Source organism: Cervus canadensis, chromosome 26, assembly GCF_019320065.1.
Source record: "Cervus canadensis isolate Bull #8, Minnesota chromosome 26, ASM1932006v1, whole genome shotgun sequence".
NCBI lineage: Eukaryota > Metazoa > Chordata > Mammalia > Artiodactyla > Cervidae > Cervus > Cervus canadensis.
In genome coordinates this window covers 282,617-302,348 of record NC_057411.1, presented here as the reverse complement: position 1 = coordinate 302,348, position 19,732 = coordinate 282,617, and the positions used below count along the sequence as shown (strand labels likewise).

General features: G+C 39.6%; 1 protein-coding gene across 6 annotated transcripts in view; it reads left to right on the top strand.

The window, feature by feature from the left end:
* Positions 1-19,732, top strand: part of TEC (tec protein tyrosine kinase) — a 151,145-nt gene that overhangs the window by 43,828 nt on the left and 87,585 nt on the right. For all 6 annotated transcript variants that reach the window (XM_043448245.1, XM_043448240.1, XM_043448244.1 and 3 more), the window contains one exon: positions 9,920-10,105. In XM_043448245.1, coding sequence (XP_043304180.1) covers positions 9,968-10,105 — 138 coding nt within the window. In that variant the 5' untranslated portion in view covers positions 9,920-9,967. The remainder of the gene's footprint in view (positions 1-9,919; positions 10,106-19,732) is intronic.

Genomic DNA, 19,732 nt, shown 5'->3' with positions numbered 1-19,732 from the left:
TTTTGAACATTTGATGTTGGTGACTCTTGCATTCCCTCATTCAGTGAGAGAAAATGACCCACAAAGAAGCAGAACCTAGTAATGTGGAAGGAATATTTGGAACCTATGTGGTCAGTTGATCAATGAGTAGTTTTTATGTTAAGACAACTTTTGCTTCTCTCTAGAATACTTAACTATGAATCTCCTGTAGCCTAAGTATATGTGATGATGCGTTGGGGTATTGCAAGCAGATAGTGTGGGGCTCCCCGGAGGAAGAGAACCCAGCCATCCTAGGCCTAAGTCATTTTGTGATCTAAGCCTGGCCATGGTGCTCGCTCTTGCAGAATAGGTTTCAATAATTAATGATTTTATAGGAGCAAAAGAAGGTAAAACGAACAGATTTAATTAGGCCAGAGAGATAACTTAACCGTAATATATCAGTTGTACTATTTCAAAGATCGGGATTAGCCTGAAGCACATTCTTGAGTTGTTTTGCAGAATGCAAACCCTCTCGAGGGCACAGTTTCCAGATCCACTGGAACCTAAGGAATGCTGATGGTGACCTTTGCTGACCCTCCCAACTTCCATCAATTTATGCCTGGACTCTGTCAACCTTTCCCCAGTTCTATGCTGAATTCTCTTTGCTCCAGCCCCAGTCTTGCTGTTTGGGGAGACAATGCTCTGGGAAATGTCTTTGTTGTCCTCCTTACTTGCTGCAAGTAATAAATCCTTCCTTCTGCTCTTCTGTTTGAATCTGTCTTTTGTCTCGATACCTGCCAAGAGGTGAAGCCAATTTTCTTGTAATAGGATTGCTCATGGTTTCTTTTGTCAGAACTTTTCCTCCATCCACTGTTCTTTTTAATCTCTTTTTTTTTCTCTTCATTTTTATCAGCCAGGAGCCCCTCAACCACAGTCATAGCCAAAGACCACAGCAGGGTCCTTCGTTGTGAACCCCAAACCTGTCTTAAAAAGTGTATGTTAAATTATTGCATATACGTGCATTATTTGGGAGAGTGAGAAACCACTATCTGTAGTGTGGTAACGCACGGTCCGGCCCCAGTCCAACATCATGATCTCCCACCACATGGCAGTGGGCTGGACAGGCAGTCCGTACCCAGGAGAGATAAGTCAACTGACTTCTGTAACTTTCGCCTTTTGAGTCTAATCTAGACCTAGGTTCAGTAGGTCAACAAACTACTCAAAACTTTGTAGCCTATTATTGAGCAACTAACTGAAAGGAGACATAGTCAAGACTTTAAGAAAATACAGCTTATCCCTGGGTGCCTTGTTTAGTAGGGAAGGAAGACTTGCAGGCTAAACTGTACTCTCATCTGAGAGCGCCGATTCATGCTGTTAAACGGGGAGCCTGGAATGTTCCCTTTATTCTGATTAAAGTCAGCTGAGCATTTCCCCCCGCTTTGCTTGTGTTTCTCCTGTTCAGTTCCCGTTCTACAAAAGAAAATTGGGGCTTAAGCTGGGAGTTTACAATGTAGAAGAGAGCAGGATAAGATTTGTTACTATATAGTACCTACCCATTTTAGGTACTTTTGCATTGAAATATAACCCACAGAACCTGTTGGCAGGCATACAACATTTGATTTTTCAGATAATTGTCAGTCTGATGTTTATTCATGCTAGATTTTTTAACATACAGACAGGCTCAAACTTTGTGGTAAACCTATGATAAAATGTGTAATAGCCAATGTGTGCTGATGTAAAATTCTGAAATTGAGAGCTTTAACTACATTACTACTCTTAGAGCATTGACAAGTATTAGATTGAGTTAGATAATATTGTTGCTTTGTATAGGTAAAATATTGCCAAACATTGACGTTTTCATATGGCTCAACATAGTAAGATAAGAATTTTAACAACCTTAGATCATTCTGCTTCTTCCTGTAAGGAGTTCATCCTTTCTCTACCCTGACAACTAGGCTGTTTGTTTCTTATTTACTATATTCCTTTACTATATTCCTTACTGTCCTCTTGTTTGGTAATTCACAATCACCTCTGTTCCTGTGATTAAAAATATTGTGAAAGGATGTATAAAATAGGCTGGGTAACCTTAGTAGCCATTTAAAAAAACATAATTTTCTTCAGGCAGAATTTTTATGATAAAAAAGAATTCTTAGATCTTTTGGCTAAAATTGGTAGACCATGAAACCGAGAACCGTTAATCTGGTACTTAGGTTTGTAACTCTAGACAGAGAGTACAACTTCATGGTGGTTTGGGTTTCTCATTGGTGAAGCAGTGAACAGTGTCTGTTATCTACTTTCAGAATATTGGTGTTCCGATAAGCAACAAGGGTATACTGCATAGTACAGGGAACTATATTCATATCTTGTAAAAACTTAACAATGGAAAATAACCTGAAAAACATAACTGAATTACTTTGCTGTATACCTTAAACTAACACAGTATTGTAAATCAACTAATACTTTAATGAAAAAAGAATATTGCTGTTCAAAGACTAATGTGTTGTTTTTCAAGCTTTTAACAATTAGCAGTCAGAGTAAAGAAAAGAATGTTCTTGTGTTCACTGTTAAGGAGACACAGAGAAAAGGGTCTTAAGTTGTAGCTCTTAGTTTTATTTTAAAAAGATATTTGTAACCCAGAGTTGGTTCCTTTGTGATTCTTTTTTTCTGAATGGCTCAGTCCTTTTTGGTGTGGAAAATGGGAGAATCAGCTGGAGGACTCTGGAATTTTGTGTCATCTTCATTTTTTACTTTGGAGCATTAAACCGATTCTTTCTTTCATTTGGCGTGATTGTCTCCAGTTTTTTTATTTTTTATTTTTTTTCAGTGTCTTTAATTTTTTATTTTATTTTTTTTAATTAGTTGGAGGCTAATTACTTCACAACATTTCAGTGGGTTTTGTCATACATTGATATGAATCAGCCATAGATTTACACGTATTCCCCATCCCGATCCCCTCTCCCACCTCCCTCTCCACCCCGATTCCTCTGGGTCTTCCCAGTGCACCAGGCCCGAGCACTTGTCTCATGCATCCCACCTGGGCTGGTGATCTGTTTCACCGTAGATAGTATACATGCTGTTCTTTTGAAACATCCCACCAGTTTTTTTAAATTAATTAATTATGTATGTATGTATTCTTATTGAGATACTGTTGATTTACAATGTTGTGTTGGTTTCAGGTGTATAGCAAAATGATTCAAGTATACATATATATACAGATGTATTTTTCAGATTATTTTCCCGTGTAAGTTGTTATGAAATATTGAGTGCAGTTCCCTGTGGCGTACCATAGGCCCTGGCATTTGCCTGTTTCATTTATAGGGGTGCATGCGTGTGAATCCCAAGCTCCTGATCTACCCCCCTCCCCCCGCCTTGGTAACCGTACGTTTGTTTTCTGTGTCTATGGTCTGTTTCTTTTCTTTTTAATAAAAAAATCTCTTAGATCTGTTATTGAAACTTGCAGTGATCAAATGACTTTGACATGCACATTATATTTACATTTCTTATCCTCAGTCCCCTTTCCCAAGGGAGAACTCAGTTTCACACAAGTTGAGGGACTTTCCCAAACTCACAAAGCTGAAGAAGCCTGACTTGACCTGGTACCCAGATTTGGCTGGTCCCAGAGCTCATACTCCTCCTGCCATTCCCTGTTCCATTCCCTGGTAGAATGTGTGGGTCTATTTCTGTTTGATTATAAATTCGTTTGTTCTCTTTAGTTTTTGGTATTAAGAGGTTGGTGTCCTTCTTAATGATGCCTTGGGAGTCATAGTTTATCTGTTGAAATTTGGAGGTTGCGTCGAATTGCCTTTAGGCTTCTGCCTAAATAGAAGGCTGATAATGATGCATCATATGCTTTTCCCTTCAGTTCTCTCTTCCCTTCCACTGGAGAGGTTGTGTGTGTAGCGGTTAATAGTGCAGGCTGTGTGGTGAGAATGCGTGTGTTAAAATCTGGCTCTTATTCTTACCGTGTGACTAGGGAATAATACCTTCAATAGGTTTGTTGAATTAAATGAGTTGCTACATCTGAAGTGCTTAGTGCTTAGAAGTGCCAACACATAACAAAATGGTGAAAGCTTGATTGTAATTTTTATTATTTTTCTGTGTAAATAGTAACTCTACAGGGATACTCCCTGATTCTCTTAGGGTCTGCTTATCCCTCTGGATTTCACTGATCTTATCAAAAGGTCATTAGATTGACCTTTCAGGACAATGACGTTTACTATAAGGGAAATCTCCTCGGCCTCCTCTCCTATTTTGATGTACTTTTCACAGTATTTGGCAGATATGTGTTTCATAGTTTGCAGCTTGGGGTTCATAGCCATCTTTTTTTCACTGGAGGTTGGGATTATCTTTCTCTCTTATTTGAATATTTTATTGCTTGCATAGAGTTTTAGGAAGGAGAGGGGAGAACATATCAATACTCTTTCCACTGCCATCTTCTAATAATTTTCTGATCCCAGAAGCAACCACTTTTACTTTCAAAACAACATGTTAGTATTGTACATCTCTAAGTGATATACTTACGCTGCCACTTCTTGCTTTTTCAGTTTTATTTATGATGCATTGACTTCCTACTAGTACTATGGAGGACATAGTTCTCTGTCACAACATACTTTGGGATCCACAAAGAAGCCTATTTCCTGCATTCCCTTATCCCAGTATTTTTATGCTAGTAGTAAGATTATTGTTGTTCAGTCGCTCAGTTGTGTCTGACTCTGCGACCCCATGGCTTCCCTGTCCCTCACCATCTCCCAGAGTTTGCCCAAGTTCATGTTCATTGAATCAGTGATGCCATCCAACCATCTCATCCTTTGTCTTCCTCTTCTCCTTCTGCCTTCAGTCTTTCCCAGCATCAGGGTCTTTTCCAATGAGTCAGCTGTTCACATCAGGTGGCCAAAGTATTGGAGCTTCATCTTTAGCATCAGTCCTTCCAAAGAGTATTCAGGGTTGATTTCCTTTCAGATTGACTGGTTTGATGTTAAAGATAAGATTACTACTTATAATCTATTTTATTATGATATTTTGGATGTTATTTATGGCTGAACTTTGTAGCAAACTGATTATTTTTCCTTTTCTGTACAATTTCTTATTTTCCATAAATTGATTTATTATTTTTAGGTTTGCTACATTTAACTAATTTATTACAAATCTTATCTCAACACCTTCAGGTTCATTTCCTGGAAGAATTCCTTCCAAGAACTGTCTACCTTGATCTAATTTGGCCTGGTGATTTTCAGCCTGCTCCCAATGTCAGCTTCAGGTCTCCCTTCACCATTGTCTGGGAGACTTTCTTTACCTCTTTTGTTTTGAAACCCTTGTTTCTTGGATTCTGTGTATTTTGTGATACACTTTTTTGTTTTAATAGAGCATTGTCCTCAGGTGGCTATTTGAAGAGGGTGAATAGGAGATAAAAATTTTAAAACCTTTCATATTTGAAAAATATTTTTATTTTCTTGTCCTTGTATTGATAGTTTGGTTGAGTATAGAAACTTAGGTTAGAAATCAATTTTCTTCAAAAAATTTCTCCACTATTTTCTAGCTTCTATTATTGCCCTTGATGATTGCTATTTATTTAATTTTTGAGTTTTGATACTTTATTTGAAGACTGTTGAGAGTCCCTTGGAATGCAGGAAGATCCAACCGGTCCATCCTAAAGGAGATCAGTCCTGGGTGTTCATTGGAAGGACTGATGCTGAAGCTGAAACTCCAATACTTTGGCCACCTGATGCAAAGAGCTGACTCATTGGAAAAGACCCTGATGCTGGGAGGGATTGAGGGCAGGAGGAGAAGGTGACGACAGAGGATGAGATGGCTGGATGGCATCACCTACTTGATGGACATAGGTTTGGGTGGACTCCAGGAGTTGGTGATGGACAGGGAGGCCTGGCGTGCTGCGATTCATGGGGTCGCAAAGAGTCGGACACGACTGAGCAACTGAACTGAACTGAACTGATGGAACCTATTTTTAAGCTTGCTGAATCTTCTGCTTGTTCCTGTGATTTTGAAATTTTATGAGATTTGCTGATTTGGTTCTGTTTCAGTCGAGAAGTAATCTTTAACTTGGGGAAATTTTCCTAAATTTCTTCTTTGATGGTTTTTCACTGTTTTCTCCTCTGGGAACTCCTATTTTTCAGTTGCTGAATTTTCTGGATGGATCCAGAAAATTATATTTCCTCTCCAGTTTTTATTTTTAGGTTTTTTGTTTCATGTTTTGGGGATATTTTCTCAGTTTTATATTCTGACTCTTCTACTGAGCTTTTCGTATTCATCCCTCCCCCCCCACCCGCCGCCGCCCTCCAGTGTTCCTCTCCTTTGGTTCTGTGTACTTTATTTTGGCTGTATCCTGACCTTGTTTTATGCATGCAGCGTCTTCTCTTAACACTAGGATTTTAGGAGGGAGCCCAGGCTAATGTGTACATTCAGCCCTCCATCTTTAACTGAAAATCTGCACGAGGAGAACTTTCCTTCATTTATATGAACTTTCATAGTATTCTTCGGCCAGGATTTCCCATTGACCAATGGATTATTACAAAGACAGTGAACTGGTTTTTTCATTTATTTAAGTATGTATTTAAAAATTTTTACAATGTTGTGTTGGTTTCTGCCATACAACAGTGCAAATCAGCCATAATTATACATACATCCGCTCCCTCCCTAACTTCCATCCCCTCCCTCCATAACATCCCCCGAGGTCATCACAGAGCACTAGACTGGGCTTCTTGTGCTACATAGTAACTTCTCACTAGCTATCCATCTTACACCTGATACTGTATATATGTTGATGCTACTTTCTCCATTTGGCCCACTCTCTCCCTCCCCCGCTGTGTCCACAAGTCCATTTTCTACATCTGTATCTCCATTCCTCCCCTGCAAATAGGCTTGTCAATACCATTTTTTAAGATTCCATATATATGCATTAATATACTATATTTATTTTTCTCTTTCTGACCTACTTCACGCTGTATAACAGGTTCTAGGTTCATTCACCTCACTAGACCTGACTCAAATTTGTTCTTTTTTATGTCTGATATCACATTGTATATATGTACCACATCTTCTTTATTTGTTCATCTGTTGATGAGCACGTAGGTTGCTTCCAAGTTCAGTCTATTTTATATAGTGCTGCTATGCACATTGGGGTACATGTGTCTTTTTCAATTATTGTTTTCTGAGAGTATTTGCTGAGTAGTGGGCTTGGTGGGTCAGTACCAAATTTTTAGTTTAAAATACGGAGGACCAGTTTAGATGCAAAGGAACAAGAGCTTTTTTCTCTGACTTCTCAGCTTAGGATAATGGGTCAGTTAGACCTGTTACCCACCGCTTATTGAGAGGCACTAAGAGTGGCATAAGGGTTCGTGTCAGAGCCCAGTTTCTCTTCATTTAAGATCGTGGCGCTCAAATCTACCTGCACATTAAATCATGATGCGCTGGACCCCACCCCATACCAATTCAGAGTTTCTAGGTATGGGTTCAGGATGTCTGAATTCTGAAAAACACTTCCCTGTGTGATTCTGATGTGCTCTTAAAGTTGAGAATTATTCCTCCAGGAGCTTAAAATCTAGGTAAGAGTTAGAATATCAATTTAGAGCAACATCAATTGCTCTGAAACATGGAAGGCAACGATGAACTCTGTGGTGGGTGATACAGAGATCATGGGCCTAGGAGCCAGATAGTTTTTAATTAATTGGGATCATCAGGAAAGGTTTCATCAGGGAGGTGAGTTTTGAGCTAGTAGTTTTCATAGGTGGAGAGAGGGGGTTCTCTAGGCCAGGGCTGACTACTTTGACTGGGATGTGGAGTGTTTGGAGAACAGTAAAAGTAAAGGTTGGATGTTCAGATCAGTTCAGTCGCTCAGTCGTGCCCGACTCTTTGCGACCCTATGAATCGCAGCACGCCAGGCCTCCCTGTCCATCACCAACTCCCGGAGTTGACTCAAACTCATGCCCATCGAGTCGGTGATGCCATCCAGCCATCTCATCCTCTGTCCCCCACTTCTCCTCCTGCCCTCAATCCCTCCCAGCATCAGGGTCTTTTCCAATGAGTCAACTCTTCACATGAGGTGGCCAAAGTATTGGAGTTCCAGCTTCAGCATCAGTCCTCCCAATGAACACCCAGGACTGATCTCCTCTAGGATGGACTGCTTGGATCTCCTTGCAGTCCAAGGGACTCTCAAGAGTCTTCTCCAACACCACAGTTCAAAAGCATTAATTTTTCGGTGCTCAGCTTTCTTCACAGTCCAACTCTCACATCCATACGGTTGCAGCTAAATTGTGGTCCTTGTCTAGTGTTTATCCCGCAGGTGATGAGGAGGACTTTGGGGAGGCATGGAGGATTTCCAGTGAATGAATGTGGCGTGATGACAGTGGTGTCTTTGAAGGCTGAGCCAATGAAAATAAAGGGCGTATAGTTTGAATAAAATGAGGCAAGAGCTGGGGTGAAAGGAAGACCAGTTGGAAAGCTATTGTCATTGCCCAGATGATAATTCTTTAAGCTAGAAAACGAACATTGGAATTAAAAAATAACAATAATAAACATTTGTATAGTGTTTCATAATAAATAAGTTCTCTCTCACATCTCATTAAACCTCACAGTAACCTTGTGATATTTACCTGCATATTTTATGAATGAAAGAAACTGATGTTCAGAGGTTAAGCTGTTGTAAAGTAACTTTACAGAAAACAGAGGGCCTGATTGGATAATGAAAGATCAGTAATAGGGAGATGCAAGGGAGTTGCCAGGGTGTCGGCTTGGGTGGTGTCAGGTTGGCTGAGGTTGGTGTTGGGTTGGCTGAAAAGATCGTAAATTTCTCACTGCCAAACTCAGTGGCAAGTTCCCAGTCATGCTCTCTAATAACCACTTACTCTCTTCACATGACTCCTGTTGCCTCTGTGATTTTTAAAAAATATTTTAGTAATTTATTTAATTGTGTCGGGTCTTAGCTGTGGCATACAGGATCTTTAGTTGCGGCATGTGGAGTCTAGTTCCTTGACCAGGGATCGAACCCAGGCCCCCAGTATTGTGAGTCCAGAGTCTTAGCCACTGGACCACCAGAGAAGTCCCTGCCTCTGTGATTTGATACACAACTTCTTGTCATGGTGTAGTGGAAGGAAGGGAAGAAAGGGCTGTTGTCTGTTCAACTTGTCTCAGATAAAAATGTCCAGGCCTTTTCTGAGTGTCTTTGATTTTCAGAAAGTGAAATTTTGTTGGATTTTGGAAGGCTTATTAGCCTAGGCATGGATAGTCTAGATATGGGGGCTCCAAATACAGGACTGAGGACCTCATATAGATGAGTTCTGCCTTGAGGGGCAGCCATGTAGGGTAGGGTAGCTGAGTAGCGTAAGCTGTAACTGGGTGGGAATTGTTTTCTCTTGTGATTGAGACAGGAGTCACAGGGAAGAAAATGTGGAGCATGGTAGTGTAGGTATCCGAGAGCACCCTTGTAGTCTGGTGGTGAGGTTGCTTATCAAGATTACATCCTTGTTACAACTGCAGATTGAATGTCATCCACCACTGTGGTAATTCATTTTGTTCACAAGTCTGCCATGCCTATGTGCTTGTCTATTTGTGTACCAAGATGCTGAGGCAATTTAAATACCAGCCTAAACCAGCCATGCAGGTGACGAAAGGTACTTTTCCATCTGAGATATTGGTTTCTCTGCAATCAAATAGCAGCAGAGTGTGCCAGCAAGCCGAGGGATTGGCAGGGAGGGACAAAGGAGTGGATCATCATGGCAATTCGGATTAGGTTTCCTTATGAAATCCTGGGACTTGGGAGAGCAGGATGGGGCTAGGGAAGAAGAGGAGGTTGGGCTTTCGTGCCCTGGGCACTTTCAGCCTGGCATAGAGTGACATTCCTCAGCTCCAGCTGTCAGAGTAAAATCTGTTTTTGTAATTTGGAATGACAGGCGTCCTTGGATGATGAACATGTCAGATTTTATTTCAACTGTTTATTTTCTTACTTTAGAACACTGGGATCTTCAATGGAAGGAGAAACAGTGATCAGAAGACCGAGATGAATTTTAACACTATTCTGGAAGAGATTCTTATTAAGAGGTCACAGCAGAAAAAGAAGACGTCGCCCTTAAACTACAAAGAGAGACTTTTTGTGCTCACAAAGTCCATGTTGACTTACTACGAGGGTCGCCCAGAGGTAGGAGACAATCACAATTTACTTTGCTGCTTTCTATGTTACTGTCTTTTGCCACTGACATTCCTCACACCCTCCAAATCTTATGGAATAAGCTTTAGGTTAATGAAGTTAAGCTAATGATTTGTTAGCTAATGAAGTTAAGCTAGTGATTTGAAAGATAAAGTTTAAACCATGGATGGACATTTTCACACATCTGTTAATTATGGGTTTGGTATACATGGGTATATGTTTTATGTTGGCCTACTGAATTAATCTGTTAGAGGAAACAAATTCCTACATCAGTTTTAGATCCTTGTGGAATTCATTAAGTATGTTTTGTACATGACTGTTTCCCATAAACTCATATTATGTATCAAAGTCTTCTTTATTAGCACATACAAGCTGTGTCTATGTCCATCATTCTGTATGAATATTTCTCCATTACTCAGTGAAAGCACTGAAAACTGGTTAGTGATTTGTGAAGTTGACTGACAGCAAAACTGTCCCACTTTTTCTGTGCTAAGCAGCTAGGACAAAGTTCCTTTGATGGGAGCAGGGGACAGTGGCTCAGTAAGAACCCGGTTGGTGAGCAGCTGGCATGGGGTTCATGTTGTCGTCCCACTCCTGGTCTTAAGTTGGTTTGTCCTTTGGTTCTACCACTCGATGGGGTGTGTGAGTGTAGAGTAGCCTCTGACCCATCTTTTTCTTCCTGCTGTTTTGGGGACGCATCATCCAGTACTGCAGGTCCAGCCACATTCCTTCCTTTTAGACATTTTCTCGGGTCCCAGGGGGTGGCTGGAGAGACTGGGTTGTCCTTATTTACCACATGCCATTGTCTAGTTGTTTACTGGTAGATTGTTGGTGATCTTGAGGTTTTATTTTATTTTACTCTACTTTTTTCCTGGAGTACCTTCCTCAGAAATGGATTTGCTTCTTTTTATTTTGTTTCTGTTTTGTTTTACTTCCACTAATTTCTCCCACTGATTTCTCTGTGTTTTGGTTCCCCCAGTACAGACAGAATGACATTGCTTTTCACTGGTGGTCCTCAATTCTGTTGATTTCTATTGTAGCTTGTCATTGTGACCTATGGAATTCTGCAGATTCATATAATTCAGTCTTTTATCTACCTTCCTAAATCCCCATAATGCTGAAGACCCAAACTTCAAAAACTCAGTTGTAAAACCTGACCTTAGATGAAGCTATTTTTAGTCTTTATCTTAGTGGATATGGGTATATGTGGTAATAATCATGTGTTTAGTTGCGTGGGGCTGTCGTAGTTCTTGCTGGGAGTGTTACGTGTGGTATATGAGCTATAATGCATTTATTAAATCTGAAAAATTCAGGATTCCAAACGGGTTTCAGATAAGAATAGAAATATGAATTATTTTAAAATCTAAAATATCTTTAAGGGAAACATAAGTACATTTTTGCTGTATGATAATGATCTGTTGTAATTTGAATAATATAATAAGAAAAGAATAGAAATATTACAGTAGACATGGGGAAGTGTGGTCCTTTACTAACCAAGAAAGCCTCGGAAACTTAGCTTACCTGCTTAGAGATATGGACTGTTACAGTTGAAATTCTTTGCAATTGTTAAGTCACTTTGAAGATGATAAGTGATAACACAAAGATGATGCAAAGTTAAAAGGGCCCTCATTGGTTTCACTTAGGGAGAATAAAGAGAACAGTGGAAACCCTCTTATTTGACAACCTGACCCGCTGTCTTTCCTGGAAGCAGCTTCAGCCACCATGAGAACCAGAAAGGACAGAATGAGGAAGTTGTCACAACATGTAAAAAAAAATCCAGCCTCTGACACTTACCATCAATTTACTGTATAGCACAGGGAATTACCTCGCCTGGAAAATCCCACGGACAGAGGAGCCTGGTGGGCTGCAGTCCATGGGGTCACAAAGAATTGGACATGACTGAGCACACACACCCACACACAGGGGATTATACCTGATATTTTATAGTTTATAATGGAATATAATCTGCAAAAACCCTGAACCACTATGCTGTATACATGAAACTTACATGATATTGTAAATCAACTATACTTCAATGGGAAAAAAAAAGAAAGAATTCATCTCCTTTCTGGCTACTGATGACTGGCCCAGGGAGCCTAGTCCCATTAGCTAGTTCTGCCTGAGCCCCTACTCATCCCAGGAGCTGGGCATTTTATCCCTCCTGGATTCTTTTCTCAGGAACTGATGTTCACTGGGACACTTACAACCTTCAGTTGAAAATATGATTGCAGATTTGTTTTCCTCTCACGATAGGCTACAGTCCATGGGGTCGCAAAGAGTCGGACATGACTGAGCGACTTCACTTCACTTCACTTCACTTCACAATTAAAAACAAATGTTTACCTATATTAAAAAGTTTGGAATTTTAAGATAAGAATCTGAATTCTTGAGAAAGTAGAAGTTCTGACAATATTGGGCTGAATTCCTTCATGACAGCTCTCGACCTGGCTTCTAGGTAAGCCCAGTAGCACTTCATTGTAGTGTTTCTTCCCTGTTTGGGTTAATGTGCCCAGTTCTCTGTTTCCATGAATCAGTGTTCTTGTTTCCATCTCCCTTACCCTAGAAGCTGTAATCTAAGAAGGGCTGTGATGTGGGTAACCCATGGAAATCAACAAGTATTTTAAAAATATTATTTTGTTAAAGATATAAAACTCTTTTAAGTGGATTAGGAAAACCACAGGGGCCATTCTGGGGTAGCCCCAGATATATTTATTTTAGTTGTTCATATTCTGTTTTAGAAGAGAAACAGTGGGTAGGCTACCGATTGATCTAGTAGCCACGTGGTTTCTTTGTAGCTACTAAGTGACACTTATCCTTTATTAAACTCAGTTAATCACGGTGTGAGTCAGACATCAGTCTTCTCCAGGTTTTCTACATCCCAGCTCCTTTGATATGATGGCAACAGGACTTTACTGAAAATTTTCCTGCACCCTAGGTACAGTTTATTGTACTTTTCGAAGTGTGCCAAGGAATTCTGGGAAATTCATTGGGAAATTCAGTCGAGCTGTTTCTTCCAAGTCTGAGGCTGGAAAACTAGTGTTCCAGTTTCTACTGTGGTTCATTGTTTGGTTTGTCCTTATTCGTGCTCAGCTAACTCATATTTCTGCATCTTCTAGTGAACTGATAAAAGATCTTACTGACAGTTTATATTGTTTGCTCTTCTTGTAATAACACAGAACAGAGGACACTGTGATCTTGCTTTCTGATTAGGGAACTAATCACATGGGTCAGACCACCTAATATTCTGCTGGAGCCTCCACTTGGTTTTGAGAGGGAATCTAGGGAAGAATAGGGCTGGAGTTTAATCAGAAAAATGACCTTATTAAATAATAGAAAACAAAGAATGGTGGGATTTCTATATGATGAGATGTTTGAATACAGAAATTTCAAGTTGTATGTAAATCTGCAACTACTGTTACCTGAGAAATCAGGAAGTTTTATAATTTGACTTTGAAATTATCAATTTGGTTGGTTTGTTGTCTGTAATACTCCTCTGGTTTGAAAACTGGCCAGTAATTTATGAGGTTGAGGAACAGGGAGACTAGTTATGTTGGGGACCCCCAAGGCCACCCCTAGGTTCAATGGCTCAGTAGAATTCATGGGACTCAGTATAGAGTTGAACTCACCACTATGATTTATTTCAGTGAAAGGGAGACAAAGCAAAATGAGCAAGGCAAGAGGTGCATGGGGCAGGTCTGGAGAACCCAAGCAGAAGCTTGCAGGAGTTCTTTCTCGGTAGAGTCACACAGCGGGTGTACAATTCCTTCAGCTCCCAGCTGTGACAGTTGTGAAATGCTTTCTCACTGGGAATCCCAGTGGACACTCAGTGCCGAAGGTTTCCACTGGGGCTGGTCACATAGGCGCCCTCTGTCAAAGCATGTACCAAAATTCCGGACTCCAGAAAGAAAGCAGGTGTTCTGCGTAAACCAGATTGTCTGTACACTTTAGACCCAGTGAGCTATTCTTATCAGCACTGGGAATGTTAGCGCTTTGCCCCTCCCAAAGTCCGAGTTCCCAGATGCCAGCCAAGGACCAACCTTGTAAGCAGACATTTTTCAGCTTCATAGGCCTGTTAGGTTAACTCTTTCCCATGGTACAAATTATTGAGTACCAGATAGGGCCAGGTACTGTTCTACTGTGCTGAGTACATGCATTATTTTCTTTATTCCTCAAAAGAATAGTATATTACATCTTATTAGGACTCCCATTTCAAAAATGAGCAACACGAGACTTGTACTTATAAAAACTCAACACGAGATCAAATACTGATGAATTACAGGGCTGTTTATTCAAAGCCTATCTTTGAAACAACCTTGATACTCCAGGGAAAATTAAGGAAAAAATCTATGAAATCTCTCAATAGTACAGATACATTTTTATTTGAAAAGTTTTGAGGAGATTTTTATTTATTACTTTCAGTTATGATTTAAAAAAAAATTTCTTTGTGGGAGAAGAAAATTAACATCAGACAAAACTAAGGTTTCTGTCCGATTCTACCACTATCTACCTGGACTTTATAAAACACTGTTCTTCAATTGTTTTCGTAGTTTAGAAATTACTTTCATATATTTTGTCTCTTTACACCCTTAACTCCTTTGCCATGACTGTTCAACCCAACACACATCCAGTCCATTACCAAGTCTCATGAATTCTCCTTTGCTTCATCAGAATCTTATTCCAGCTCGCACTTTCATTCTTTTGGTGGATCACTGCCCTAGTTGATTCTACTTTTGAATCTTCATCCTTCAACTATACAGACTTCAGAAGGATATTTAGAACCTGTAGCTTTGCATCTACTCTAGGATCAAGTTAAAACTCCTTAGATTAGAGAACAAGGTACTTGATGCCATTTTTGCTTGTCTTCCCTCTGTCTTTCCTTCATCTCCAGCTGTGTCTTCGACCTGTACTCTTTCACACTGTACCTTCCTTAGTATTGTTCAGTCAATTTGGAGTGATATATTCTTCCACGTGCTTGCCAGGATCTATCTGTCTACATTTTATCTGTCAAAAATACGGGGAGAGGCTTAGGCAACACTTGCTCATCTTTTCTGACCGAGTTCAGTCCTGCCTTCTCTGAAGCCTGTTCTGTAATCCTCACACCAGTGGTGGACTCACCAGCCCCCATCAGCCCTCTGTGCCCTGTCTCATATTTTATTGGGACATCTTGGTTGCTTGACTTTGTTTACTTATCTGTTCCTCCATTGGACTTCAAGCTCTTTGAGAGCAGGGTTCAAAGCTTTCCTATTTTCGTATTTCCAGGAGTTTAGTGGAGAGTTGAGTCTTCAGTACCCAGTTGGATGGCTGGTTGGTTCAAAGGAGACTTGGGGAGACCTCAACCCTTCAAAGAAGGCAGGGCTTCCTATGCGAGTTTATCCTATGCAGACATGGACAACCAAAAAGGTTATCATGCCGCTAGTAAGTATAAGAGTCAGGATTAGAGCCTTGGTATTCTAACTAAGTTCAGTGCTCTTTCTGTAATGCCTCCCTTATCATTTTATTACTTTGTACTTAAATCAAACATTCTATGTGATGAGATGATTGAAAATTTAATCTTTAACCAAGGTTAACTGTCTGGATGGTGGAGGGAGTTACAAGATGATGGCACGAGTCTCTTGAATATCCTGGGCCATCTCCCATATTTCTATAAGGTCTTCTGGGTCATATTGTTGTTTGCTTGACTGTCCCTGGAAACCTGGAGACTAGTGATGTAGGCATAAGAGCTTGTAAGCTTCTGAGATTATTGGCTATTTCTCTCTTAGTTGTATGCCTTGACTAGGTGGACTCCTAGGGGGAAGTTTAAGTTTATAGGATCCTTCTTATTGCTACCTGAAGATTTATATCTTCTAGCACTTTCTAGGATTCTAGGGGTGAGTATGGGGTGGAAGATATAGTTTCTTTTACTTCAGGACAATTGGGAGCATTGGCATCAGGCTTTAGAGGTTTCCAGACAATTCACCAGCTTATAAAAAAGTGAGACAGCTCTAAATACTCCATAAACAGTACAGTGCTAGTGTACTAGGGGATTTTTCTGGCTCTGAAAATTCTCAACTCTATGATCCCATGAAAACTCAGTTTCTTACTGGCAGCTGAGTTTCCACGGCTCTGAAATAAGGTGGTATCAGCTTCCTGTCTTGTGTCTTAATTTCCTCTCTGTCGCTTCTTCTCCCAATCTTGATTTGTATCTGTGTTCTTATTTTACTGTCCTGGATGTGACCTTCTTCATCACGTAAAACAGCCAAGATGTAGGTCTGAAGTCCTAGGGTCTAATTTACCTTCTTAATTTGCCAACTTATCTATTTTCATTGAACAGTATTCACTGTTTTGTTTTGTTTTTTCTTCCCTCTAGGAAGCAGAAACGCATTTAAGACAGAAGAGGGGGAAGAACACCATTTGTTCAATCCACTCTCCTAAAGTATTTTTATAACCTTTTAGTTATAGTTTCAAACTTACAGAAAAGTTGCAGGACTAGTACAAGGAGCTCTCAAATAAACTGTACTCAGATTCACAAGTTGCCTGTGGTTGCCCTTTTTGCTCTGTCCTGTTGGCCTGTTACTTGGTCTCCTTCTCTTCGTATGCATGTTTTCTGAACCATTGGAGAATAAGTTGTAGACAGTCCTCTTTACTTCTTTTTTTTTTTTGCCGCATCAGGAATAGAACCTGTGTCCTCTGTGGTGGAAGTGTAGAGTCTTAACTGGATCACAGCAAAGGCCCATGTAGATAGTCCCTTTTTGCCCCAAAATGGGTTGTTATATATTGCTTAAAAATGAGGACATTCTCTTTTAGAAAAATAGTACAGTGGTCAAAGTCAAGACGTGTAACACTGATACAACACTATTATTTGGTCTAGAGTCCATGGTCAAATTTCATTCATCATTCCACTGATGTCTTCATACCTGTTTCAAAACCTCCCCTCCCAAATCTAGCATCTAATCCCTGATCATGCATTATGTTTAGTAGATCAAGACATAAAGTTTATAAATATTCATGGTGCAAGGAAGAGAAAGGTATGTAGGAAATATTGTTCTTTGTTATAAAATGCCAACTATATCTTGAATACTCAGTGACTGTATATGAGAGTCCACATGCATGAAGTTGGATTTAAAAATCATTTTAAGTTGGCAGAAATTATAAAAACATTCCTCACTTGGCTATTTCTTATATTAACACTTAGTAACAGCTAAGTAAATAAAGCTTTATAAAACATTTCTCTCTGAGCTAAGCTAGACAGGTTATTTTCTTGTTGAGTCAAGAAACAAGAGTAGACGGGAATTCGCTGGTGGTCCAGTGGTTGGGACTCAGCAGTTTCCCTGCCAATGGCCTGGGTTCAATCCCTGGCGGCAGACTAAGATCCCACAAGCCACAAGGCATGGCCAAAAAAAACAAAGAAAAAAGAATAGAGTACAGAATTAGGTAAATAGATATGATCCTTGAGCCATATCTGATAAACATTCTTAAGCTCATTTTCAATAAAAGATAAATGAAATTCAGACTTAATCTCCAATATGTGAAAGAAATGTAAATATTACATTAATAATATAATAATCAATATATTTGTTGTAAAAATTTTTGAAGGCTAAGTATTTTCAGATATACCTTCCTGAAAGATCTAACGTAATAGAAAACACCAAGAATTCCAAAGATCTACAGCTTCACACTAGAAGCATTTACATTTTGAGATTCTGACTTCATCTGGTTTACATCTTGCTTCTTGACTTCCTGATATTTCTGCTAACTTTGAATTAACAGTCCTTTGAACTAACAGACTGCTATATATAAGAATTACTAAGACCCTAGCAGATGTCTTTTTCAGTATTATTTCCACCAAATCAGAAAGCAGTAAAAAGCAGAGTGGTGACAGATGTGGTTCTCAGTTCACAATATGAACTGCATGAGTAAATACTAATATTTACTGCACAAGTAAACACTAATATTTTAAATGAGTGAAATAGGAAAACAGATTCACAGCAACTGAACAAAAATCTTCGAAGACTATGAAGATACTCTAAGACAGGGTACTACATTTTTTTCACACCACCATCCTCACCCACCACACACAGAGCACAGATTCCAGGAAGGCTGGTGAAAACAGTTGCTTAAATATCACCAAATGTATACATGAACTTCTACAAAATACATTTTAAATTACCATTCATTTAATATATTTGTTTTATATTATAGTTTCAAGTTGAAGTTCAGTTCAGTTCAGTTGTTCAGTCTTGTCCGACTCTTTGTGACCCCATGAACCCCAGCACGCCAGGCCTCCCTGTCCATCACCAACTCCTGGAGTTTGCCCAAACTCATGTCCATTGAGTTGGTGATGCCATCCAACCATCTCATCCTCTGTCTTCCCTTTCTCCTCCTGCCCCCAATCCTTCCCAGTATCAGGGTCTTTTCAAATGAGTCAGCTCTTTGCCTGAGGTGGCCAAAGTATTGGAGTTTCAGCGTCAGTCCTTCCAATGAACACCCAGGACTGATCTCCTTTAGGATGGACTGGTTGGATCTCCCAGCAGTCCAAGGGACTCTCAAGAGTCTTCTCCAACATCACAGTTCAAAAGCATCAATTTTTCAGTGTTCAGCTTTCTTCACAGTCCAGCTCTCACATCCATACATGACCACTGGAAAAACCATAGCCTTGACTAGATGGACCTTTGTTGACAAAGTCATGTCTCTGCTTTTTAATATGCTCTCTAGGTTGGTCATAACTTTCCTTCCAAGGAGTAAGCGTGCTATACAGCAAAACCTTGTTGTTTATCTATTTTATATAAAGAACTGTGTATCTGTTTATCCCAAGCTCCTCATTTACCACCCCCCCACCTGAATTTCCCCTTTGGTAAATTTGTGTTCTATCTCTGAATCTGTTTCTGTTTTGTGAATGAGTTCATTTGTATCATTGTCTTAGATTCCATGTAGAGGTGATATCATTGGATGTTTCTGTCTGGCTTACCCTTGAGAGACCTTGTTCACCTCCCCACTCTCCCAGATCACAACCTCCCCCTCCCTTAGCTGGTTGTAATGCCGGCCCTTTCAGGATTACTGTTAAAATTTATATGTATTATTATTGCCTCTTTAAAATTGTCAACTACATGATTATCTCTTTGAGGGAAGAGGTTGTTGCCTTCTAATTTCAACATATCACACAATATCTCACCCATTAGGTGCTCAGAAAAGTTTTTGTTGGTAGTAATTACAATAGTGATGATTAGTTAATATTTCAAGTAAGCAAAAAGATCTTTAAAGATATTGTAACAGTTATTTCTGATGCTATTTGTTCATTTTAATTGTTGAGGAGATACATTATTTAGATTTGGAATCAAAAGTCTGTTTTGATTTAGTATTTATTAGTTATTAACATATCTCCCAAGCTAAAATATGGACATTATTGTAAACAACCAGAGTATGAACTGTCAGAAGAAATCACACGTCCATTTGAGAAAGTGAAACTATTTTGAGTTGTTTCTAAACCCATTTAGAACATGGTTTCACCACTGGTCAGTGCTGGTCAGGTACATGTAGAGAATCACCTATTGAAGAGTGCTTAGAAACACCTGGGTTATTCAGTGATTATCAATAATTCAGTGACTTTCTTAAGAGAACTCCTGACATTATTAGCCTTTGGGT